Here is a 26,331-nt window from a genome sequence, read left to right as displayed (position 1 = left end):
ACGTAGACCCTTACCCAAAAATTCCACTATCTCCGCTCTGCTCCGCCCCCGCTTTCCGCTGCCGCTCGCTTCTCTTGTTCGTCATGCTGGCTCAGATTAACGAACACACTTTGTGCTGAGGTTTCTGGAATCGGCGCTGCTTTCAAACGTGAACGTGAGTCCGCTCGGTGTCGTTAAGCAGCTGATAATAACCGGGCTGACTCCGAAACGTGCGGGTTAACCAACCCACCTTCATGTCGCTAGTGTTCCACCGGGTGGTGATGTTAGCCCCAGGCTCCGGTTAGCTTCCAGCTAAAAGGCTACAGCACTCTCCTCCCAGTCCCACCCTGCTAAAGAGGGCCTGGAAAAGTTCCCCCACACATCAAAGTGATTTTTCATTTATGAGCTTTTATAACCTTGTTAATCAGGATCGTTGATTTGCTGCTGCACATAAACTGTCAGTCAGAAGCTCTGCTAGCCGATTATCTTAAGAGGAGCTAGCTCAGTTTGTTAGCTTGTTATCAGAATCATAGTTGCAGTTTCATCATCTGAGCTGCTTTTTAAGATCTAGGTAAACTCGTTCAATTTGGGGAGAAAAACAAACGTTTTCATATATTTTCCATGTAGTTTTTTTTTGCCAGTTCCTCTTCTGAAAGGTGGACGATTGTTTTTCTCTTTCCCTCAGAAAATCTTAATATTCTCCTAGTTTGGCCCAGCACACTTCACTTCCCAATAGCAGCAACAGCCTTATATCATAACCACATAAGTGGAGAAAATGCTCAGTAGCAATGAGAGAATGTGCTGTTGCATTTAAGTGATGTTAACTATTATTTAACATTTAAACTTATTTTCTGATTTTATTTATTTATCCAAAAAACCCTGGTAAGGGATGTTTTTCTGTATTTGGAGCATCAGAAAAAGTTTTACGGTGGAGGTGATGTTTTAAAGTCACTGAGAAACTGCATGCATGCATTTTGTTGTTTTGCTGCTAATACAGTAGCAGGTGCAGCTGCATATTTTTGCAATAAAAATGTTATGTTGTAATGGAATTCATGCATTAGTTTTTGTTTGCTTTGAACCCAGAGCAGATGTCACACGCCAGACGACATCAACACTGCATACTTTAGTATTTGTTCATTTATCGTGAGTAATATCGATATCACAATATTAAGCACTGTTATCGAATATCGCAGGTTTTCCTAATATCGTGGAGCCCTAATTAACAACTACTTAACCATATGATGTAATGCATTACTAAGCAGACACCCCTGGTCCTTTGTCCTAACCACGTAATTGTTAGCAACTTTGGGAACATTAATAAAAAGGAACCCTTTTTTTTATTAATGCTTAATAATGCACTGAGTAACATTAATGAAGAGACCCTTATTGTAATGTGTTACCATGGTTTTAAGCTAATTCGTTTATTATTTAGTTATGTAAGTCATTTGTGTTCAGCCCTTGTTTTTCCTTTTCACGCTGCAGATGTGGCAGATTTCATTTAAAAATTAAAACATTGTTTTGTGGTTGTTTGGAGCTGAAATATAATAATTACCCAGCCTGAGGATTAAAGACTATAGATCCTTTCATATGTGGTCTCAGCTTATACTTAATTACTTGTGTAAACATCACTCTAACATCCATTTTATTGTCTCTTACATTTTCTCTAATGTCCCAAAGAAATGAAACACTCAATTTACAGCTAACAGCTCATTTTACCACATGCTGATGCATCTATTTTTATTGTTATTATTAGATCAAAGTGATCAGAAGTAGCACCTGTTTCCCCTTTCCAGAGGGGTAGACACAACAGGTCTTGCTAAAGCAACTGCTTGTTCTCAGAGTGCTGCATCCAAACATGTTCAAAGAGAGTTCAGTGGAACCAGCAACTGGGAGAAGCTCAGCCTTGCATTGGTTTTTAAGCAGAATCAATTTGTGAGTTATAGGGATCTTCACCAGGAGCATCACAAGCCTCCACACACACACCAGTCCTTCACCCGGGCTACAAAAGTCACATTCTTTGTGTCAAGCTACCTTTGAACCAGACAGTCTTACCTGGGCCAAGGAGACTCAGGCCTGTATGTTGCTCAATCATCCGTATTCCTGTTTTCAGATGAAACTAAACTCTGCAGGTCATTTGGAAATCAACAAGGCTCAGAGTCCATGCAGCTGGAGCTCTAGTGAGAAGTTTCCACAGTCAGTGGTGATTTGGGGAAATGTAATCTGACCTGGACCTATGGGGTAAGAGCCTAGGTCCATCCAAGTCTTGAGTTTTCTCTTTAAAACATCCATTTTAGTTGATCCTGTGTAATTTGTTATTTTCTGAGACAGAGTTTTAGGTTTTCTTATCTGTAAGCCACAATCATCAAAACTACAAGAAATGAAGCCTTTACACATTTCATAACAAATCTGTGTAATTTATGAGTGTAATTTTCTGAAATGATGAAGAAAACCTTTTTTTCAGAAGCACCTGTACTATCAGGAAGCTGTAAGCTTCTTTTACACATTTCTGCTGAGTAGATTTGTCATAAAAGAGAAAAAAAAATCTCATAATTAGAAACTTCTCAGCTGTTCGTTTCCAAGTACTGCTGTCGTCCCGTCTGACCGCTGTGATCGGAGCTTCATTAACAGACTGTCAATCCTCCATAGTGGCACTAAATGAAAGCCTCAGGCTGGTTAGACGGCTGCAGGATGGAGAGCCCTGGAGGAACCAGATGGCCTCCTGCAGAGCTCTCTGTATTTGGCCACCTCTCTGCTTATGGGTGTTTGAAATAAACTGGTACAAGGTTGTCCAGGTGCAGAAAAGGTTACGATGCACCACTGAGAGGGTGTGTGTGGATTCATGCACTTCAATCATTTACTTATTGATTTTCTGCCCTGAACAGTTTGCAGCTCTCAGAGAAGGAAGGTTAAATGTGGAGTTGACTGCTACAGACACCTAATAACTACTGGAGATAGGCTAAGGAAAATAACCTAATGCATCCTTTTTAATTTACTTTCCATCTATAAAAAATAATCTGACCGTTTAGATCAGTGTGTAAATGCTAAAGTGCTCCTATTGCTGGTATTTTATTTATTTATCACAAATTCTTAAGTAAATCTCCAAAAAGTGCAACAAAAATCAGTTTTTACTTCATGTTACCGTTTTTAGTAAGTCATAGAGAAATGTTGTGATACAACAAGCTTTCAGCAGGTACATAGATGTTTAATAATAATATTTTATTAATGAAATATGACATTGTATCATTGATTATTGTCTGGCCATTCACTTTATGACGACAGCAATAACATAGAAAAACAGTGTTTCATTTTCAGGTTTTGCTCAAAGGTTAAAACAAAACCAAAAATGTTTTATTTGATCTTAGGTTTCTTCACACACGTCAAACCCCAGAGAAAAAGCCTGTCTGTGTGTTAATGGGTGCTGTTTCCTCAGATCCTTTTCTCTGAGTCTTGAAAGGTGGAGCCTCAGTGCAGGTGTGCTACTGCCCTTTCTCACTGTTTCATCTGAGATGAAAAGAAGAAAGCACCAAAGACAGACACACACACACACACACACACACACACACACACACACACACACACACACGCACGCACGTGCGCGCGCACACACACACACACTGGACCATCAGCAGTCAGAGACATTCAGATAGCACTCTAAAATCTCTCCATTTCAGTCACACATCTGGCCGTCAGACAGATGTTGGAGGTGTGCTTCAATAGCCTGGCCTGCCACACTCGCCCTCTCTCTGTTCTTCACAGAGGACGAGTCTGGATACTCAGAGAGCACCATGAGGGGCGGGACTAGCCAGCTCAACAATAACCAATCAGAAAAAAGCCGTATCGTGCGACTCTGTAGTTTTTTAGCTGTAGTCAAAGATGGCGTCTGCCGACTGTGCAAACTTCTTTTTTTTAGAAGAAAGGCTTTTAGCGCTTCTTCTTCTTGTGATTTTAAAGTCGTGTCCAAGTCATTTAGAACAGAGGAAAGAGCCGTAGTGAACTCCGCTTCAGACGCCATCTCTGATATTTATGAGAAACTGAGCGTATGTGACGTACGCTGCTCAGTGCTGATTGGCTCGTTTAGAAAATGTTTAGAATTTTAATTAAACATATTTGCTTGTGTATAATAATATAAATAATGGGTTTAAATAATTGTCTGGCACTTCTTAAAGTAACGCACATCACTCTGAGTGAAAAACTAAAATCATCTTAAAAATAACACCTCAATCAGTCTGTTAACAATTGTTATTAGCTTTGGTGGTCATCATGAATATGGCTGACTAACAGGTCCAATAATTCATTTGTGTGGTGTGTGCAGTTTATAATTTATTTACTTTGCTGAAAGAAAACAATGTAGTGATGAACCAACTTTTAAAGTTTGCATGAAATAGTTACACTGCCTGGCCAACAAAAATAAAGTCACCAAGTGGGTTTAGCTAAGCTAATAGCAGCCTCCTATTGGATAATTACTGCATGGGCGATTATCTTTCAGCTGGAAACAAGTTATTTAACCCCAACTGGTGCAATGAGCTGCTTCTCATGTCTTAAACAACCATGTGGGAAGAAACATCTGGTAGTCGTGGAAAAGATGTTAGTCTGTTGCAGACAGATCATTGGCATGCGTCAAGCAGAGAAAACATCTAAGGAGATTGTAGAAATGACTAAAACTGGGTTAAGAGCTGTCCAATGCATTATTAAAAACTGATCTGACGAGTTTCAGAGTGATGGGTGCATCAGGATAAGGAGAGAGGCAGATAAAGTGATGCACCCATCATCATCTTCATCACACAGCCCCACTCCCATCGCAATGGTGGACTCATGTCACTTCCTGGGCACCACCACCATCATCCAAGATCTCAAGTGGGAGCCCACCATCACCTCCGTCATAAAAAAGGCTCAGCAGAGGATGTACTTCCTGAGGCAGCTGAAGAAATTCAACTTGCCAGTAAAGTCGATGAGGCAAGAATGAGGTCAGCTGACTACCTGAATATCCTGAATATCCAGGTTATTCCATCTTCCCTGATAGCGGGCATATTCCAAGATGACAATGTCAGGATTAATCAGGCTCAAAATGTAAAAGAGTGGTTCAGGGAGCATGAGACATCATTTTCGCACAAGGATTGGCCACCACAGAGTCCAGACCTTAACCCCTTTGAGAATCTTTGGGATGTGCTGGAGAAGGCTTTGTGCAGTGGTCAGACTCTACCATCATCAGTGTAAGATCTCGGTGAAACATTAATGCAACACTGGATGGAAATGAATCTGGTGATGTTGCAAAAGCTTATTAAAACAATGCCACATCGAATGCGTGTCGTAATCAAAGCTGAAGGCGGTCCAACAAACTATTAGCATGTGACCCTTATTTTTTTTTACAGGGCAGTGTACAAACAGTATAAAATTAGCATTTTTATTTTAATGGATTTTATAATTTCTGATGGAAAATATTGTGGATGAAACTTAATTACTGAAAATTAAGCATATAGTCATAATCTTATGGTTGATACCTGTACAATATTTTAGATATTTTTTATAAAAAGTTGGTTCCACCAGATTCTGCTGAATACTGCCAGGAAAATGCCTGCAAACCTGCACAGAGCTGTGAAATGTGCACGTTTCATCTGCTGCTGTCATTTTCTCATCATTTAGTCTGTGATGCACATCAGATCTGATCCTGATCTGCTTTAATTGAACGGGTCCTAATATACAATATAAGGAAGTGTTCAGTTTCCTCTACTGCAGCTTCTCCTGGGTTGATAATTCATTTCTCCTGAGCTCAGATGAGATTGTAGGTTTACCTATATGGCGCCTTTTTGCTCTGCTCTGCTACATGTATGTATAAGTATATAGTTAATATTTGGAGGCACAGCAAACAGACAGATGCTCTGCAGGGCTTGTTTGTTTTGCAGCACATGAGGACAAAGGTCACTCACAACAATGGCCCCAGTTTGACGTCAGAGTCTAATTTATAGGTTACATAGAGGCCAGCAGGTTAAACGTGTAATATAGGAAGTAATGTAATAATGCCTTGCTCATGGGGATGGCGTCTGTCTTCCATCAGTTTCTATTAGTGTGGTAATCGCACACAAACACTCGCAGAATGTCTTTTATATAACTGTAGATGTAATCATGAAAGTCAAAAATAGATTTAGTTTTAATGCTAATAGAACAATTTGTGTTATTAGTAACAGGCAGCCTGCTGGTGTGTGTGCAGGTCGTGTCATTTGGTATTCAAGGATGTCCAAGGAAGGCCCCACCTTTCTCGCCTCTGATTGGCTGGAAGGGCTCTACTACGATTGGCTATTTCGTGTAAGGGGAAACTGTTTAGGTTTTTATGTTTACAGCCAGATCTTGAGGAGTTTTTTTTTGAAGAAAATGTGAGCTCATCGCTATAATAAACATCATTTCCTGTTTAGCAACAAACCAGGTTCAGTTTCTTTCATAAAAGAACCTGAAAAACATCAAATGTGAACTTGTAATAAATCTTGTTGCATTTTTTCACTTTGTAGACTGACTTTATATCTGTTGGCTCTATTGGCGTTATCTTATTTCTTCATTATTAGGCTATCCTAGACCTGTTTTTCACCAATTTTCATCATTCTAGAGAAGAAACAGACCTGATCTACACAGCTTGGGAGAATAGGGCAGTTTTATTAAATGTCATACCCAGGTAAGGCACATATGTGTATCCTATGTAATCTAATGCTTTAGAGCCAAGAGATAAAAAGTAAGTCCAACAGTTTGATAAATGCAACAAGATTTAAAATTCACATTTTACATTTTTCAGTTATTTTATGAAACATAAAACATAAAATATTGTGCAAACCAGGACAGAATGTTTATTATAGTGCTAAGTTCACATTTTCTTTACTAAACTCCCCAAAACAGCTTTCTGCTGGAGGCAGAAGGACACAGTCAGCACTTAGCAAGGACAGCCAATTTGCTGTTAAATGAAATATCCAATCGTGGTAGAGCCTTTCTAGCCAATCACAGACGAGAAAGGCGGGATCTTCCTTGGACATCCTAGAATTCCAAATGACGTGTGCAGGTCCTCCTAATCATGACTACCTCATGGGGATGCATCAAGCTCGTCAACATCAAAAGCTTAATCTAGAAGAAAATACATAATCCAGATTACAGAGCAGTGCAGTGCCCCCCCCACCACCACCACCAACACTATCTATAGTGGGGACGGTGTGCTGCTGTCCTCTACTCAGGACGTTGTGGATCGGTGGGCAGAATACTTCGAAGACCTCCTCAATCCCACCGACACGTCTTCCAGCGAGGAAGCAGAGTCTGGGGACGTTGGGTTGGCCTCTCACATCTCTGGTGCTGAGGTCACTGAGGTGGTTAAAAAGCTCCTCTGTGGCAAGGCTACAGGGGTGGATGAGATCCGCCTGGAGTTCCTTAAGGCTCTGGATGTTGTGGGGCTGTGTTGGCTGACGCGGCTCTGCAATATCGCATGGACATCGGGGGCAGTCCCACTGGACTGGCAGACCGGGGTGGTGGTCCCCTTATTTAAAAAGGGGGACCGCAGGGTGTGTTCCAACTACAGGGGGATCACACTCCTGAGCCTTCCTGGTAAGGTCTATTCAGGGGTTCTGGAGAGAAGGGTCTGTCGGATTGTTGAACCTCAGATTCAGGAGCAATGTGGTTTTCGTCCTGGCCGTGGAACACTGGACCAGCTCTAGACTCTTAGGGGGATCCTGTAGGGTGCGTGGGAATTTGCCCAACAAGTCTACATGTGTTTTGTGGATTTGGAGAAGGTGTTTGACCGCGTCCCTCGGGGGGCCCTGTGGGGGGTACTCCGGGAGTATGGGGTACCAGGCCCTCTGATACGGGCTGTTAGGTCCCTGTATGACCGGTGTCAGAGCTTGGTCCGCATTGCCGGCAATAAGTCGGGCTCGTTCCCAGTGAGAGTTGGACTCCGCCAAGGCTGCCCTTTGCCACCAATTCTGTTCATAACCTTTATGGACAGGATTTCTAGTCGCAGCCAAGGTGTGGAAGGCATCTGTTTTGGTCCCTGAGGATGAGGTCTCTGCTTTTTGCAGATGATGTGGTCCTGTTGGCTTCATCAGAATGTGATCTTCAGCTTTCGCTGGAGTGGTTCACAGCCGAGTGTGAAGCAGCTGGGATGAGAATCAGCTCCTCTAAATCTGAGACCATGGTCTTCATTCGGAAAAGGGTAGAATGCCTTCTCAGGTTCAAGGATGAGGTCCTGCCCCAAGTGGAGGAGTTTAAGTATCTCGGGGTCTTGTTCACGAGTGAGGGAAAACTGGAGCGTGAGATCAATAGGCGGATTGGTGCTGCATCTGCAGTGATGCGGGCGTTGTACCGGTCTGTCGTGGTGAAGAGAGAGCTGAGTCAGAAGGCGAAGCTCTCGATTTACCTGTCGATCTACATTCCTACCCTCACCTATGGTCATGAGCTTTGGGTAGTGACCGAAAGAACGAGATTGCGGATACAAGCGGCCGAAATGAGTTTTCTCTGAAGAGTGGCTGGGCTCTCCCTTAGAGATAGGGTGAGAAGCTCGGTCATTCGGGAGGGGCTCGGAGTAGAACCGCTGCCCCTCCACATCGAGAGAGCCAGTTGAGGTGGCTCGGGCATCTAGTCAGGATGCCTCCTGGACGCCTCCCTGGTGAGGTTTTCCGGGCACGTCCAACTGGGAGGAGGCCTAAAGGGAGACCCAGGACACGGTGGAGGGACTATGTCTCTCACCTGGCCAGGGAACGCCTTGGGATTCCCCCAGAGGAGCTGGCCCATGTGGCTGGGGAGAGGGACGTCTGGGCCTCTCGCCTTAGGCTACTGCCCCCGAGACCTGACTCCGGATAAGCGGATAAAAATGGATGGATGGATGGAACGGAGTATTAGTCAATTTATGATTTTCTTTCTTTAAAGGGATTTTCCACCCAAAATTATATTTCCCTAAAGTGAGATAAATGGTAAAAAATAATTTTAACCCAGTAATTCTCCTTACCTGGCTGTGCTTCTTTAGCTTTAGCTTAACATAAAAAAAACAGTACGTGAATGGACATCAGCTAGCACTGAGAGCAAAAACGTCCTTAAAATCACTCAGTGATCTCAATTCTGAAGAAAATCATAATCATAAAAAAATCACAGGAGACAACTTGTTTACTATTCAGGATTCAGATGAGACACATTTTCAGTACTTTAGTGTGTGGCCACCTACACCCTCCCTAAACTGGTTACAACTCACCTTCAGTCTCCTTAGTTTTAGTTTGGCTGTCTTTTCCTTAATCCCAACACACCACTAGTCACTTACCTCTTTTATTGATAGTTTATTGTAATGTTGTTTTATTTGAATGTTTAACCATAATTCTGTTGTTCATTGTATATTAGTTTTGGAGCACAAGCCTTGCTGTTTGGTTTATACTATTTCTGCTTTGCTGTTTTGGATGTTTGCGTGGTCCTGGAGATAGATGATCATTAAATCCTTTTAAGGTTAATGCTGGTGTTACTGATTCTACTCTGGACTGCTTCTCTTTGAGGTCAGACATTTTCAGTCTAGATGAACAACTTGTCTCAATGAAACTGACTTGCTAAACTGGGTTTCCCTAAGGTTTAGTCTTGGGTCATTATTTTAGTTTTACGCCTCCCCATTAGCCAACATTCTTCTCAGTCTTTCCCTGACACTTTCTACCATTTTTATGCTGATGATAGTTGGCTTTCTACATTATCCAGCCTTGTCCAGGGTTTACCTCTCATCTAATCTTAAATACTAGGAAGACAGCATCCACAGGGCCAGTGAACCATGAACTACAGTGAAAGGTGCTTGATAAACTATAGTTATGTGTGTGTATATGTCACCCCGCAGCAGCCCGTCCACGGCTGCAGGTTCTGGATACAAGGGGGAAAACAAGTGACTCATGGTCCAAAAAACAGGCAGGGGAACCACTTAACACTAAAACACTAAAACATCATTTATTTGGTGGAGCAAAAACAACACTAAAAGTTCAAGTCTTTAGAGGCTGAAGGAGTAAAAAAAAATACATAAAAGCAGTCCTAAAAACTGTCATGATGGGTTGGCAATTTCTTGACCCACAACACACAGAATCACAACAATGAGAACAGGTAAGTAAGTAAAAGGGTTTTATTATTAGGTGAGGAGCAAAAGGCGAGACGGGAACCGACGAAGTGCAGGACTGGCAGCAGGATACCAGGAGGGGATTCTGAGGAGGGAGATAGAGTGAATATAAGGTGGAAGCAATGGAGAATTATCTGGAGGCTGGGCTTACTGTTTCTTGGTAGTGGTGAAAAGTACAGGAAGGGGTAGGTCAGGTCCGGGGGAGCTGAGGAGATCCAGGAGATGAGTGAATGATTTATCCAGAGGAGCAGGAGTAGGGATGGCTGATGGCAGGTGAGCAGCTGAGAGCGCCCAAACCCACAATCCTCCACACTTGGTTGCGTGTCCACATCCTGGGATGGTGCTCCAGGTGCCGATCTGCACTCCAGGGTGGTCGAGCGTTCGTGTCCTTGCCAGAGACGTCACCGTCCAGGGCGCGTCTCTTGCTCTCAGACCTCATGCATGTGTCTGGTGTCTGCTGCTCGCCTGGACTCTTTCCTCCATTGTACCTGTGGGCATTCCACACCTGTTCCCATTTGTTCTAATTAGTGTCTCTGGGAGGTACCACAAAGGGGAAAAACCATTCAAAACACAAAATAAGCATGTCAACAATAAAACATAAATCATACAACTTAAACTAAATCCAAACTTTTCTACTTTGTGACATCTGTATTTACTGAAATATACCAATTTGGTAATGTTTGCATAGAGATTGGTTCTCAAGTAGCTCAAATGTTCAGCTGATTTAGAACCAACAACTGTGGGCTGAGGATGACCATGTGCTGCAATGCCCATTTTTATTAGAGTAAGCTAATTTTGCATTTCATCTGCCCATCTTTCACCATTTTAACCATCCTAAAACTAGGAACAAAATCTGGGTTTGTGGGAACACTGACGACATCTCACGGCTGTAAAGGCATCACATCTGTGTTTAAATGCGTTCTTTTACTGAGTTCACTGTTCAGGTAAGAAACAAAAGCCTCTGAATGTCATGAGGGGAATAAAAAGCTGGTGTTTGAGGATAAAGACTTCTGGATGGTAAAAAAAAGGGATTAAGACTCACTGAATGCATTTATCTAAACTGAGCTGTGAGTTTGAAAAGCTCCAGGGCAGTTCCACATACGGCAGAAAAAGAGAGTAGTTAGCTGAAAAATGGAGGAAATAACAGTATACTCTTGGTGACAGTGACAGATTATTCACCAAATCTCAGAGGCTTGGGTTAATTCGGGCCAAACAAAGTTGGGTTTGAATGCTTGTGCTTCTGTCGGAGAACTGTAAGACACAACATATCCAAGAACAGCATTAGTTCAGCTGTGTGTGTGTGTCTTGTTTTGATATTTTTGTCTGATCTTCCTTTCCTGTGTTGTTCTCCCCAGCGAGTACCACCTCTTCACCCACTGCACTGAGACAAAGTCCCACATTGTCAACTGCTACTGGCCCAATCCGCTGGTAGAGAGCTACATCATCCGCATACACAAGCACTTTTTCTCCAACTGCACCATGGAGCATGTAATATGGGTCGATCCGCCGGATGACACGCTCACCATACTCATCCTCATTCCTGTTTTCCTTACTTTGGCCATGATTGCACTGGTGGTCTGGTGCAGCAAGAGAAGCGATCTCCTGGCTTAGGACACAAAAGTGGACAAGAGAGACTAGACGTCTTCACTGAAGAAATACTGGTCAACAGCAGCGTTATATTATCCTCTGAGTGGGAGAGTCGACCCAACCAAATTCAATGAAATGGGAGTTCAGCTTGTAATTTTGAAGTTCTGTTTTCTTACTTTATTTTTAAAATCACTTTTTTTAGTCTCTGATATTCACCAACCACTTAAAGTGTCCCAAAATGTTTTGGCAAGGCAGCTTTATTTCTTAAGCTCATTTCATACACAGAAAAAATTCAATGTGTTCTCCAGATGCAAGAACACAAAACATTAAAATTAGCGTGACAAAATAAAGCAACTTAAATCACATTTAAAAGTACACACGTAAAATTAGAAGTAAGAAATAAAATAAAAGGAGAAAGTTAAAGACTGATCAGTTACAGTGCAGAAGGTGCAGTACCAGAAACATTCATTGAAAGGCTAACGAATACATGAACATTTTCCATTCTGATTTAAAAGTTACTGGAGTTGGGGCACATTTGAGGTAATGAGGAAGCTGATTCCTTCTTAGTGCATTACAGTAAGCAGCTTAACTGTGTTTGGTTCTGACCCGGCATTATACAAGCTGTTTCCTAAGTATCTCAGAGCCCTAATGGGTGTATATACTGCAAGGAGATCCAACATGTGTTTTGGTCCCATGTAATTGGGTGATTTATAAACTAGTAGAAGCACTTTGAAATTGATTCTGTAGTTTAATGGTAATCAGTATAGAGGTTTAAGAACAGGAGTTATGTGCTCGGTAGATCTGGGCGTCATCAGCATAACTATTATAGGCGATGTTGGTATGACCTGACCCAGGGGGAGCATTTAGAGACTGAAGAGCAGTGGTTCAAGAATTGAGCCTTGAGGGACCCCACATGTCATGGTGATCAGCTTTGATTTGTAATCACCAATAGAGACAACATAACCCCTCCCTGTCTTTGAGATGTGATGGGAACCAACTATGGACTGTGCCTGAAAGTCCCACCCAGTTTTTGAGCCTATCAAGAAGGATGTTGTGGTTCACAGTATCAAAAGCTGCACTGAGATCGCGCATCATCAGAACAGATGTTTTGCCTGAAACAGTACTGAGCTGAATATCATTTAATACCTTAATCAGTGCAGTCTCAGTGCTGTGGTGTTGCCTACAGCCTGACTGGAAACTATCTAGCAGGTTGTTTGTCTCCAAAAGTTGTTCAGTGGGATCATAACTGCTTTCTCAATTATTTTCCCAATGAAAGGGAGACTAGAGATTGTCTGTAGTATCATCACTAAGGGATCTAATTTCCTTTTCTTTAGAAGAGGCTTAACAGCATCAATGTTCAAGGATTTATAAAACAACATGGAACAATTTACAAGTTTCAGTACATCAGCTTTCAAGCAGCTAAAAACAATGTTTAAAGAAATTAGTTGGCAGGTTGTCCAGACAGCAGGTAGATAATTTTAAGGTATTTACTGTGTCCTCCAGCGTTTTGGCTCTAATCACACTGAGAGCTGTCATTCTAGCCAGATTGTTGCTGTGATGCTGTAGCTGTGGTCTTGTTGTGTTGGTTGAAAACAGATGCAAACTCATTACACTTAGTTTGGAATATGAAATCAGGATTTAACTGTGTGAGGAGATTAGCTGGCCTCTGGACAGTATAGCAAACAGAACATGGGAATTGTTAAATGTACCACTTTGGAGAAAAAGGCTTATCTCGCCTTATTTAATTCAGAGTTGTAATTGCGAAGCTGCACTGTAAATGTCTCATAATGATCTGGTAGGTTACTTTTTCTTCATTTACGCTCACCTTTTCTGCATTCCCATTTTTGATTGATAACAGATTTAGTGAACCTCCCTAGAGCTTTTTGTTTGCCTGAGATAAGTTTGACCTTTTCCTGTGCGATGGTGTTGTAACGTTATGAACTTCATAAGGACTTGAAGAGATTTGCAGTTGAAATTATTTAGAAGTTAATCAGCACGGCTGGTTGTTAGACTTGTTTACATAATCATAAGTTCTATAAAAACCGAAGCTGTGTGATCACCCAGATACCTGTTTTTGATAACAACTGAAGTGTGATGGTTAGCAGGTGAAACTGGCAAATTTAGAAAGTATTTTGACTGTAGAGGTAAAGATAATCCTGTTGTGTTAACTCATCTAAATCATGGCAAGACACAGAAGAACATTCCTAAAACATGGAGCTCTTCCTTTGAGGTGTCAAGGATGGTGGTTGTTTAATTTGCTGCCACTTAGCACTTGGTTTAATGCCCAGAAACAGAATCCTCTGTTGGGTTCCTGAAACTCTCATGGATCCAGACTTTTTGCCCTCGGAGATTCTTTTTGGAGCAGTGTATCGCTGCTGAAGGCCAAAGTATCCACCAAGTCAGTGATTGACCTTTGAACTGGTGGGAAATGACAGTCACAAAGGAAACTGTTGTTAAATGTTATTGTCCCACTGTGTAAATACTTGGAAAGAAGCCAAATCTGGACTTTATACTGTTTCAAGGAATGTGCTGTTTAGTCATACTGGCTACATGAATGGACCACTAAATGAAATTCAGCACCCAAAGTCAAAGCAACAATATGATTTAAATATTTTGGGTCTTGAATTTTTTGTGTGACTATCTGAGTCCTAAAAATGTGTTTTGTATGATTTTAACTTATGAGATATTGATGTTATTGTACTATATTATTCTCTGCGAGGGTTCTCTATGAATGCAAAATAGATACATGGTGACACTGAGACCTTTAACTGTATAGTAATGCTCTGTCTGTGCTGTCTACTGTATCGATGTTACCCCTCCAGTGTTACTCAGACCAGCAAGACCCACAATACTGATTAAAGAAATAAATTCAATGATAGAGTGTGAACTTATGTACACATTTTATTTTATTCCCTCATGAGTAAAAAAATTCAATGCTGGGAAGGATGTTCATCCCAAGATGACCATTTGGAAAATATGTGGGAGCTATGATTGCCACCGAAAGCAAGATGGTTAGCCTGGCAAGCAATATATATGTACAGTAGTCTGGCCACGACCCATAGCGAGAGCTCAGTCCTGGGGTGAAATCTACAGTTGTCTTTCAAACTTTCTCTACATGCAATTGGACAATGCTAGGAGCAATCAGAGCAACAGACCATGTGATGTTGGGATGCATGTTGGTGAAATTCTGGTGATACGATACGTTTCACGATACAGGGGAGACGATATGATGTATTGCGATACATTCAGCCAGATGATATTAGCAATTTTTTTACACTGAATTTATTATAGGAAAATTCAATAAACAGTCCAAACTGATACATAACATGTATAATATGAGGTATCTGGACCATGACAGGGATTTACATTTCAATGGTGGAAACAAAACCCATTGCACACTGCTGCCAACTAGCAGTCTGTGTTTGAATTGCACAAAAAAATAAAAAATAGAACATACTCAAATGTTTGCATGTAAAATCTTCAAAAAATTCGATTCACGGCTTTTGAATATCCATATAATATCGCAGGAAAAAAATCACAAAATATTTCCATGTTGATATTTTCTTACATCCCTAATATTATGTATTAATTGCTTCAGAAATCTGTCAACAGCGCAGTCCGACATACACCGCTGAAGAAGAAGACAAAGTAAATACATCCTTTTTTTAGGCAATGACTGAGGCTGCTCATGTCTCAATGAAAAGCCCAAGTCTACATCGTCTAAAGTTGATGCCAAATGTGAGAGACACAAATATGGATGGGGTTGGGTAATGTTAAAAAGAATAAACTGTTATGAATTGTTCATTGGTTCAAAGATACCCCACACTTCTTTATGCTGTTTGTATATTCTGTCTATTTTTCATTTGAACCGTTAATTTGCAAGAGAAGTCATAGTCACAAGATGGCATTGAACACCCCGTTGATGTGTTTGCTTTGACGGACGTTCCTTGAACGTCTCTGGAGTCGGTTTACCCCGTAGTACAAGGCAAGGAGCAGGAGAGGAGCTGCTGTAAGATCTATTTCGTCTAGTCTTAACTCTTAAGCTAGCTGCTATTGAATGGATGATCTCAGCATCAGCCAATCATGAAGAGCTTAAATGTACGCCCACCAATGGTGGACACCCCTGTGGGTATATAAGTGGAGTGACTCCACTGTTCGCCTCTGTTATCTCTTCAAGCCAAGCTTAAGAGCTTCCTTTAAAGAGCAATTATCCAAGAAGCATTCTACTCACCTACCATGTCCAGCGACGCCAGACACGCTGTCCAGACCCCATCTGGCCGCGCTTCCCCGCTGCCATGAGCTGCTGGTCCGCCTCCTTCTCCGAACCTGCTAAGCTCAAGGCGCCAATTTCCACATATGCGCCCATTTCGTAGTACCGAAGAAGTCGGGAGGAATGAGACCAATTCTCAACCTTTCCCTGTTCAACTGCTCCATAGCAGTGATGCATTTCCGCATGTTAACAATGAGGCAAGTCCTAGAATACGTGCACTCCGGAGACTGGTTCACGTCAATAGACCTGAAAGACGCATACTTTCACATCCCAGTAATTCCCAAACACCGGAAGTTCCTGCGCTTTTCTTTCAAGGGAGTTCAATACCAGTTCAATCGTCTCCCTTTCGGCTACTAGCCCCACGCACCTTCTCCAAATGTCTGGAGACCGCTCTGCAGCCATTGCGCATGGCGGGTTTTATTTTACCTGGGCGATCTGCTCATATGCGCCCGGTCCAAGGACGAGGCGTCAAAGCAAACCAGGAAGTTAATAGAGCATCTGTCAACCCTGGGGTTTTCCATAAACTGGGAAAAGAGCTCCATCCTTCCATCCCAGTCGATTGGGTTTCTCGGGGTGGAGCTGAACGCCTCCCTAATGAGAGCACGTTTGTCTCCGGCGAGAGCAACAGATCTCACCATGGTGATCTCCCGTGTGCAACCCCGCAAGATCGTGAGAGCCCTGTTAGTCATGAAACTTCTGGGCATGATGGCTGCAGCCCACGCTGTGGTACTGCTAGGTTTACTGCACACGAGATGCCTACAGTGTTGGTTCATCTGCCTCCGGGTGCACCCGACACGTCAGAAGAGACGTATGTTGAGGGTTCCCCCTTCAGTGGGCGGGGACCTCACTCACTGGGGGAATCCCTGCATCCTCTCACACGGGGTCCCCATCGGACGTCCTACGTCACACGTATCTGTGTTCACGGCTGTGTCACTGTTGGGATGGGGGGGGGGGGGGGTACGTGCTTGTCCCATACGGTGGCAGATCGCTGGCCCTCCCACACGCACGAGCACATAAATGTGTTGGGGCTTATGACAGTGAGGAATGTGATCAGGCACTTCGCTGCCCTTCTCGAGGGCCGTCATGTCGAAGTTCACGCAGACACTCAGGTGGCGGCAGCTTACGTAAATCGCCAAGGGGGAGTTCGATCCCTCCCACTATTGCGCGTAGCCACAGATTTATTGTGTTGGGCACATGCCCACCTGCTGTCCATCAAAGCCACCTACATTCCGGGGGTCCTGAATGTGGCAGCAGACATCCTGTCGAGAGGGGGACCCCGCAACTCCGACTGGCGTCTGCATCCCGCACTGATATCACAGATCTGGATCAAGTTCGGGGAACCCTCTGTGGATCTGTTCGCGGCTCACGAAAACGCTCAGTGTCGCCTGCGGTTTTTCCTGAGTCCCCGGGACCACCCCCCACTCAGAGCGGACGCCTTCTCACACCAGCCCTGGCCTCAGACGCTCCTGTATGCGTTTCCGCCAGTCCCACTGATTCCCCGTCTCCTGGACCGAGTTCGGTCGGAACAGCTCTCAGTAATTCTGGTAGCTCCCAGACGCTTGTCCGCGTCATGGTTTCCAGACCTGCAAGCGCTAGTGTCCTGCTCCCCGTGGAGGCTCCCGTGGAGGGCGAAGGCCCTTCTCCAGGCGGATAGGATAATCAAACATCCTCCAGAAAAAGGCCAACGGCTGTGGGTCTGGCCGCTGAGCGGTCACGCTTAGAGGCTTCTGGGCTGCCGCATGATGTGGTCGCCACGATTCAGAGTGCGTGGGCGCCTTCTACCGTCACCTCATCTTATGCTGCTAAATGGGCAGCTTTCCAGAAATGGTGCACAGAGCGGAATGTTCAAGTGCTCTCCTGCCAGCTGGCGGATGTCCTATCGTTTCTGCAGATGCTGATGGACAGGGGCCTCGCATTTAGCACTATTAAAACATATGCTGAAGCTATCTCATCCTGTCACCGGGGTTTTGGAGATAGATCTGTTTTCAATCATCCCCTCACAAAATGTTTTCTAAAAGGTGTCAGAAGGAACAGACCTGTGTCCCGCCTGCTATTTCCCCAGTGGGACCTAACGGTGGTTCTGTGCGGCTTATCTGAAGCCCCATTTGAACCCTTGGACCAGGTCTCACTCAAGTTCCTGTCACTCAAAACTGCCTTGCTGCTGGCGCTGGCATCAGTCAAGAGAGTGAGTGACCTAACCGCCCTCTCAGTGGCTCCCGCATGCCTCAGGATCCGGGAAGATGGCGGGTCCGCTGTTTTATGCCCCTACCCAGCCTTTGTGCCCCAAAACATTAATACTTCCTTCAAATCCAGGTCAATTTCATTGGCTGGACTTTTCCTCCTCCCCATAATTCTGATGAGGAGGCGGCTTCCCACCTTCTCTGCCCGGTGCGTGCGCTCGCACGATATGTGTCACGCACTTCAGGGATTCGCCGCTCACAAAGCCTGTTTGTGTACTACAGAGAGCCTTCCCTTGGGCAAGCGCTGTCGACCCAGCGTCTTTCACACTGGCTGTGTGATGGCATTTCACTCGCTTACACATCATCAGGGTGGGATCCTCCTGAGACACTCAGGGCTCACTCAGCCAGAGGGATTTCCTCTTCTATGGCGCTCCACAGTGGCGTGTCAATGGAAGACATTTGTCAGGCTGCTTCATGGGCTTCACCCTGTTCCTTTACTCGTTATTATGTACGAGATGTGTCTTCAGGATCCATCACTCGTTCAGTGCTTGGACCTCAGCAGGCTGAGTGAAAGCATTATGGCACCACATCAGCCCTACTTGAATGAATTTCATCCTCTTGTGGATGATATTTTTAGTGGGGGCCCCACTCTTCTCTCTGGCTGCCTCAGCCTTTTAAGCCCTGGAGTGAGGCTGAGCGACCCTCACTAAAAGGAGACATGTTGGGTGTGTCCATTGGTTGAGCTAACCAGTGTGGCGTAAACCCATCCAGCTGCGCATTATTCCAATAGCAGCTAGCTTAAGGGCTAAGACTAGACGAAATAGAACGTTGGTTACGTATTGTAACCCCAGATTCTATGAGTCTAGTCGCAGCCCTTAAGCAAATGGCCCCACTGGTTCTGTTAGGACTAAGAGCCATCGGAGGAAAACAGTGGAGTCGCTCCACTTATATACCCACAGGGGTGCCCACCATTGGTGGGCGTACATTTAAGCTCTTCATGATTGGCTGATGCTGAGATCATCCTTCCAATAGCAGCTAGCTTAAGGACTGCGACTAGACTCATAGAATCTGGGGTTACAATACGTAACCAACGTTTTCAGTGATTTGACGTCGAAATAAAACGGATGAAGTGAGAAAGCAACTCCGGTAGTCATCCTTGCCTTAAAGCTGCAACACAAAGTCGTTTCAAACAAGCACTGTTCCTGAGCTGACTCCATCTTTCTAGTTTTCTCTGTCACAGCTCTGGTGCTAAACCTGTACAAGGTCTCTATACGAACATAGAGCGCTGTGATTAGCTTGACCTAAAATTGTTCAGGCCAATGGTAGACCTGAGGCTACAATGGGGCGTGGCTAGACTGACCTGAAGAGCCAAATTATTTTCTACTGCTATAGTTTGTCTAGATTAATGACCGTAAGATGATGACATCACGCTGCTCAAAATTCCCATTGAGGGATTAAAATAGAGGTAGACCAGCATGGAAAAACAGACTTTTCTGTTTTTCCTAACCCTTCCCACCCCCTAACACAGGGGTGGGCAATTATTTTTTCCATGGGGCCACATGAGAAATAGAAAATATTGTGGAGGGCCGCAGGCCAAAAGGCTGAAGTCAATTATGCATAATATTAATGGTATTTCTTTAAAAAAGGCAGTAAATACCATTGTTTCTTCAAGCTGTAAGAGTAGACTATATGTTATAAATGAGCAAAAAGGAAAAAGTGAGGTTGGCTTACAAAAATGTGATTTATTCAAATTTCCCAAGGCAATGGTAAACAAAGTGTGCACATTTGGTTTTTGTTAAACATTTGTGACTTATATTAGTTAACAGTTTCAATCACATTCACTCCAAAACACATTCTGAGTTTCAAATATTGTTGGAAAGAGGTTCTTAGCATTCTACAGACACACAGTATCGTCTGTAAAATAAAATCACTGAACTGTGATCTTGAGAAAGAGGTTTAAAAAAAGTGTCCCAGTTCACTGCTAGTTGCCTACATTTGTGGTCCAAACACCTTATTTTGTGTTTTTAAGCAATTTTTTTCTTATTCATTGAGAGAAATCTAGTCTCTGCTGGGCTTTAACGAGTGCATCAAAGTCAGGTTGAATGTCTGAGGTGGAGATGCGAAGCACAGCTGACAAATGATCATCAGTGAGAGAGGATCTTTACCTGGATTTTGTAAACTTCATCATTGAAAATGCTTGTTCACAAATGTAGGTAGAGCCGAAGAAAACCAACATCTTCTGAGCATGTCTCTTCAGGTTTGAAAAATCCTCCTTAAGAGAAGAGTAGAAATCCAGCAGAGATCCTGAATCTCTGCTTTCAAGTCCCAAACCCTCTTCAGCACTTTCCCCAGGCTGAGCCATCTGACAGCTGTGTGGAGTCCTCCACAAGAGCCACAAACTGTCTGTGATCCATCGCCCGCGCCCTGATGAAGTTTATTATTTTAGTAACAACATCAGTAACATGGTTGATTTTTAGCACTGACTTGCACAACACATGTTGGTGTATAATACAATGCAAAAACACCTATTTTTGATCTGCATCGATTTCTGTCACTTTATCTTGCATGCGTTTCAAAAGTCCGACATTTTTCCCTGTAAAGCCGGGCGTACACTGTGCGACTTTTTCACTCGCAGCGTTCAGCTTCAGCTCAAACTGTACGACTTCCTCGCAGGGCAGATCTCACGAGTCATGTGCTCACACTGCACGACCCAGTTCTCGCATGCGACCTGACTGCTCACACTGTACGTCTGGTAGCAACACGTCGGCCCTAAAAATGTGCTAAAAATAGCAGTTTTTACTCAACACGTCAGACTTTTTTGTCTTGCCTGTTGTTCTTCGGGAGTGCTGCAGGACACACAGGGATTTATGGGGGTTGGATGAGGAAAACGAAATAAAGAAAGTGAATCTGTGTTTTGTGATCAGTTTAATTTGACATGAACACGACAAACACGCTTTCTTGACAATCTTTGTGAGTAAAAAAACGTGTAGAAACAAAAACGAACAGCGTGTGTTATTAGGGAAATAGCGAGCGACCGGCCGGCGTTGATGCAGGATTGCGCGCGCATGCGCCGTGAGCGGTTCTGATACTTTTTGGATCGTAGCTGCTCGCAGCGCCGCTTCAACAGTGCGATACCCTCACGAGGGACGAGCAAAATATTAAACACACCAGAAGTCCCTGCGACCTCACGACTGCTGATCGGCGGCTGGTCACGTGGTGTTAATCGCCTCTCGTAACCCCCTGTACACTACACGACCGCTCGGCGCAAAACTCGCCCCGATGTCGTGGCTTCTCGCACGACTGGAAAATCGGCTCAAAAAAGTGAAAAAGTCGCACAGTGTACGCCCGGATGAGAAAAAGTCAAAACTTGCCACTTCACGTTGCAGCTGAAGCTCCAGGTTCCCCGCAATGTCCTCGATCCTCCTGGTCACGGTTCGCTGTTTTTAGCTATTTTGTGGGATATCACAAAGCTGGTCCTGGTTGCTGCATCCCTGGATGTGTGAAGCTTAGTAAAAAAGCCTTGCTGCTTTTGCAACTTTGCTAGTAAAGCTTCGGATGTCCGTGCCCTCTCAGCATCAGACAAGTTCTTGTATTTTTCCGAGTGTTTCTTGTCGTAATGCCGACTCAAATTGTAGTCCTTAAACACGGCAATCTCCTCCCCGCAAACCAAACACACGGCTTTACCTCCGACTTCAGTAAAAAAAATACTTAGCAGTCCAATTTTTGTTGAAAATCCTGCATTCGGCATCTTTCTTTTTTTTTTTTTTTTTTTGCATGAGCGGACATTTCTCAGGCTACAATCACCATGTCAACCGCCGGCACTTGTTGCTATACGTATTGCGTCATTGTGCACGTAAAAAACAACTTCAAAATAAAAGCAATGCAGCCTTAGCCCATGCATGAGGTAAAATGAGAAAATACATTTATTTTGTAATTTCCAATTAACCTTACGCGGGCCGGTCAAAGTCAACCAAAGGGCCGGATGTGGCCCGCGGGCCGTAAAATGCCCAGGTCTGCCCTAACACCTCTCCATTTCAGCCACTTTTCCACATTGATCTAGCAGTGTTTTGATTCTATCACCAATAAAGTTGAGTTAATTAATTCACTGACAGTTTTTTTCATCAGGAGTAAACATATTTTTAAATAGATTTTCTTTTTTTCGAAAGTCTGTTGCTTGACAACTCTGAACAGTTTCAAATCTCACAAACAGGCTTTGCGTGCACACACTAAACACTGAGCTCTGCAACGAGACACGAGAGAAAAAGTTATGAACTTGTGAGTGAATAAATATACTGCGAGAAGTCGTTTAGGCACTGAGACCAAGCCGAACAGTATTTGCATCACAAAGAATCTGAGAGTGCTGTCAACTAAACTGTGTGCACAATTGTGGAAGACATTTGCTTTACAGCCTCACATTACAAATAAGTAATAAAAAACACATCACGTAGAAAATGTTGTAACACCACATCAGCATCCTTGTCCCATTAATGTGCTCAATATATTCATGTAAGAGTAGTCGGTGTCTTTGGTGTTATAAAAGCATTATTGGCATTATATTAAAGCATGTGGAATCATGTGAAAGATCTCCCTCCTAATATTATTGGTGTAAAGTTTTGGATTATTTTCACAGTGAGGTTAAAGAGACAAAAATAGAAAATAATTTTTCTCTGTTTCTGTGTTTGAGTATCCAAAATGATTACATTTTCCACCAACACCTCAACAGATGTATCTTGATTAAAGTCAAGTTTCTCTTATAAAATGTGAGTCGTTCTTTTTGTAAATAGAAATCAGACAGTGAATACTTCATGACAGAATTTTGTGGTAATGTGATGTTAGGTTGGACATAAACCTGAGGCCTCAGCTGTCTCACACCCTGTGCTTATTCACCCCAAGTCTTGAGTTATTTATAATGTAATGCGTGATGTGTTCTAATTGGCCTGATGGACATTAAGACTGTAGGACCCATCAGCCTGTACAGAGGAGCTGGTGGATCAGAACCAGAGAAAGTCTCTTAAAGCTTCTTTCCTGAGTATTTCTCTTAGAGCCCTGCACGGGCCTAAAATCTGAGCCCGTGTCCGGCCCGGCCCGAGGGGGTGGAGCCCCAGCCCGACCCGGCCCGAAAAGGTTTTCAGGATTCTCTGGCCCGGCCCGAGCCCAAGCCCGACTTTTTTTTAACCAACTAAATGAAAACAAATTGCGTCAATCCTGACCAATGTGTTAAAAGACGTGCAGGATCCGATCAATTTGTTTTCCCCTCATTTACCGTCACAGAGATAACGGCGCACTAGCTCTGGTGGTAATCAAGTTAAATTTGATCTCTTTCCAACAATTTTCACAAGAAAACAAAACAGTCAAGAGCAGGGTTTGTGTTGTGTTGACCGGACAGTTCCCGTATTTGACCGTTAATTTTGATGGAGAAAGAATAGAAAAAATTACCCCGACGCATGCAGACGATCTGACATCTTATTCGTTATGCACATTGCAGATGTAGCTAAATCACCCAAGAAAAGATTCCCATCTGAACATCTGAGCTGGACACTGCTCAGTGCAGCTGAGCGCGTCGCAGAACCAGAGCGCATGCGGGAAGCTTCCTCCCACTGAAGCGAGTGTTTTCCAAACCCTGTCACTCAGAGAGACTTGTCACTTAGAAAATGTTCCCTGATTATGAAACTTTGGCTGAATAGCGCTTGTTACTGTCTCCAATGTGCGACACATCCAGGAGCCGTCTGAGGAGAATCCCAGAATCTCACATCCTCTTCAGCTCAGAATGCGCCTATGATTACGCACAAGCATGACCCAACCCGGTCTCACAGTAAGACCGGGTTGGACCTGTTCAGGTTTACGCAGACAATCTTCACATAGAATTGACTTACAGATATAAAATTTATGCAGTAAAATATAAAGCATTTTATTTGAATATCAATTCATTATTTTACAAGCACAGAGCCGCATCAGATGGATGGAAGAGCCATGGGTTGCCAATCCCTGCTCTAGTTCAAGATATCATTAAAATTCCAAAAGTGCTGAAAAGATTAAAAATGGGGCTTTCCGTGCACATACAATACATTACGGTAGCCACCGGGATTCCCTGTCTTGAGCGCAACGAATCACAACACAGATTCAGAGACGTGCCGAGTTTGTCATCCAAAATGCTCCGTTTTATAACTTTTGAATGGCTGATCAGATTCAAATAATTCCAACGGTTCCTAAAAGTACATAAAAGCAGCTTTCCAAATCAGATTTAGAGACAATATCGCTACGAGGGGAAATCCTGCTGTACAGCCTGATTGAAACGGAGCGCAGCGCTGCTGTGAAAGCAGATAACCTAAAAAATGACATGTTGAGGACGCAAACTCAATACATCTCTTTTATTGTGAGGTAATAATTTCTCCGAGTTTTGCGGTTGCGGGCGGGAGTAGACATGTACGCTGCAGGTGCGGGCGGGAGTGTAACACACACGTTGCGGTTGCAGGCGGTAATGGTCAGAAATTCAGCAGGAGCGGGCAGGAGCGGGATGAAGAAAACAATCCCGCGCAGGGCTCTACTGCTGCGTTTAAGTGTTTCAATTTTTTTAATGAATTCGATTAAAAATAAAGGCGCCCGGCCCGGCCCGTGTCTGAGGTAATTGCACAGTAGTTGGCCTGAAGCCCGGCCCTCGGGCCGGGCCTACCCGAGGGCCTAGGGCTTCACTGCAGGGCTGTAATTTCTCTTATCTGATGGCACCATCTAGTGGCTGACAAGCATATCACACAAAAAAGCATTTCCTCTGTTTGTTTAAGATCGTGACTTCCTGTTTCTGTTTATAAATGTGCTTATTAGCCAACAAACGGAGCTAAAACATGCTGTTTCACGAGTACTATTCTCATGTCATGTGTTTTCATATATTTATATTTTAGAGACTTACTTGTCCGTGAAAAGTTAATCAACTCTGCGTCAACCGAAGTATTCCTTAAATTTGAAGCACATAACCGAATGCTGACCCATCTCTGGAGTTTGCCTCTCCCCTTTCCCCTTGGATTTATTACGGATCTCTCTGGCTCTGACCCACGCCTCCTCACCACCCTGCCTCAGCCCCATCAGTCTCTGGTAATGCCACATCTCTGTAAATAAAAGACTTAAAGTGCTTACTGTGTGGTTGTCCTCACGGGTCTCCAAGATCATAACTTTATCTTTTAAAGTAATAAATAATGAGACATTGTATATCCCACCGACACGTCTTCCAGTGAGGAAGCAGAGTCTGGGGAATTTGGGTTGGGCTCTCCAATCTCTGGCGCTGAGGTCACTGAGGTGGGCAAAAGCTCCTGGAACACTGGACCAGCTCTATACCCTTAGGAGGGTAGTGGAGGGTGTGTGGGAGTTTGCCCAACCAATCTACATGTGTTTTGTGGATTTGGAGAAGGCCTTCCTGCGTCCCTTGGGGGGCCCTGTGGTGGGCACTCTGGGAGGGTTCCAGGTCCTCTGATATGGGTTGTTAGGTCCCTGTATGACCGGTGTCAGAACTTGGTCCACATTGCTGGCAGTAAGTCGGGCTCATTCCCAGTGAGTTGGACTCCGCCAAGGCTGCCCTTTGTCACAGATTCTGTTCATGGACAGGATTTCTAGGCACAGCCAAGATGTTGAGGGGACCCGTTTTGGTGGCCTGAGAATCTGGTCTGTTTTTGCAGATGATGTGGTCCTGTTGGCTTCATCAGAACATGATCTCTGGCTTTCACTGGAGCGGTTCGCAGCCAAAAGTGAAGTAGATGTGAAGAGAATCGGCTCTCCTAAATCTGAGACCATGGTCTTGAGTCGGTAGAGGGTAGAATGTATTAGCGGATACAAGCGGCCAAAATGAGTTTTCTTCGCAGGGTGTCTGGGCTTTCCCTTAGAGAGGGCGAGAAGCTTGGTCGTCCGAAAGGGGCTCGGAGTAGATTTGCTGCTCCTCCACATCGAGAAGAGCCAGTTGAGGTGGCTCGGGCATCTAGTTTAAATGTCTCCTGGACGCCTCCCTTGTGAGGTTTTCTGAGGGACCATGTCTCTCGGTTGGTCAGGGAACGCCTTGGGATTCCCCCGGAGGAGCTGGCCTTAATGGCTGGGAAGAGGGAAGTCTGGGCCTCCCTGCTTGGATTGCTGCCCTCACGACCCGATATAAGTGGCCGACAATCGATGGATGGATGAACATTGTAATTGTAAATGTAAATCTGAAGTTTCACATATATTTTTTTGTCTGAAAAGCACTT

At 43.9% G+C, this 26,331-nt stretch overlaps 1 protein-coding gene across 1 annotated transcript in view; it reads left to right on the top strand.

The window, feature by feature from the left end:
* Window positions 1-14,549, top strand: part of LOC107382688 (receptor activity-modifying protein 3) — a 44,673-nt gene extending 30,124 nt beyond the window's left edge. Inside the window, exon 4 of the mRNA XM_015954937.3 lies at window positions 11,431-14,549. Coding sequence (XP_015810423.3) covers window positions 11,431-11,686 — 256 coding nt within the window. The 3' untranslated portion in view covers window positions 11,687-14,549. The remainder of the gene's footprint in view (window positions 1-11,430) is intronic.
* Window positions 14,550-26,331: the final 11,782 nt, after the last annotated feature.

This window comes from Nothobranchius furzeri, chromosome 7 (assembly GCF_043380555.1).
Source record: "Nothobranchius furzeri strain GRZ-AD chromosome 7, NfurGRZ-RIMD1, whole genome shotgun sequence".
Taxonomy (NCBI): Eukaryota; Metazoa; Chordata; class Actinopteri; order Cyprinodontiformes; family Nothobranchiidae; genus Nothobranchius; species Nothobranchius furzeri.
Note: the sequence above shows the minus strand (reverse complement) of the source record. Positions and strands in the feature narration are given on the sequence as shown.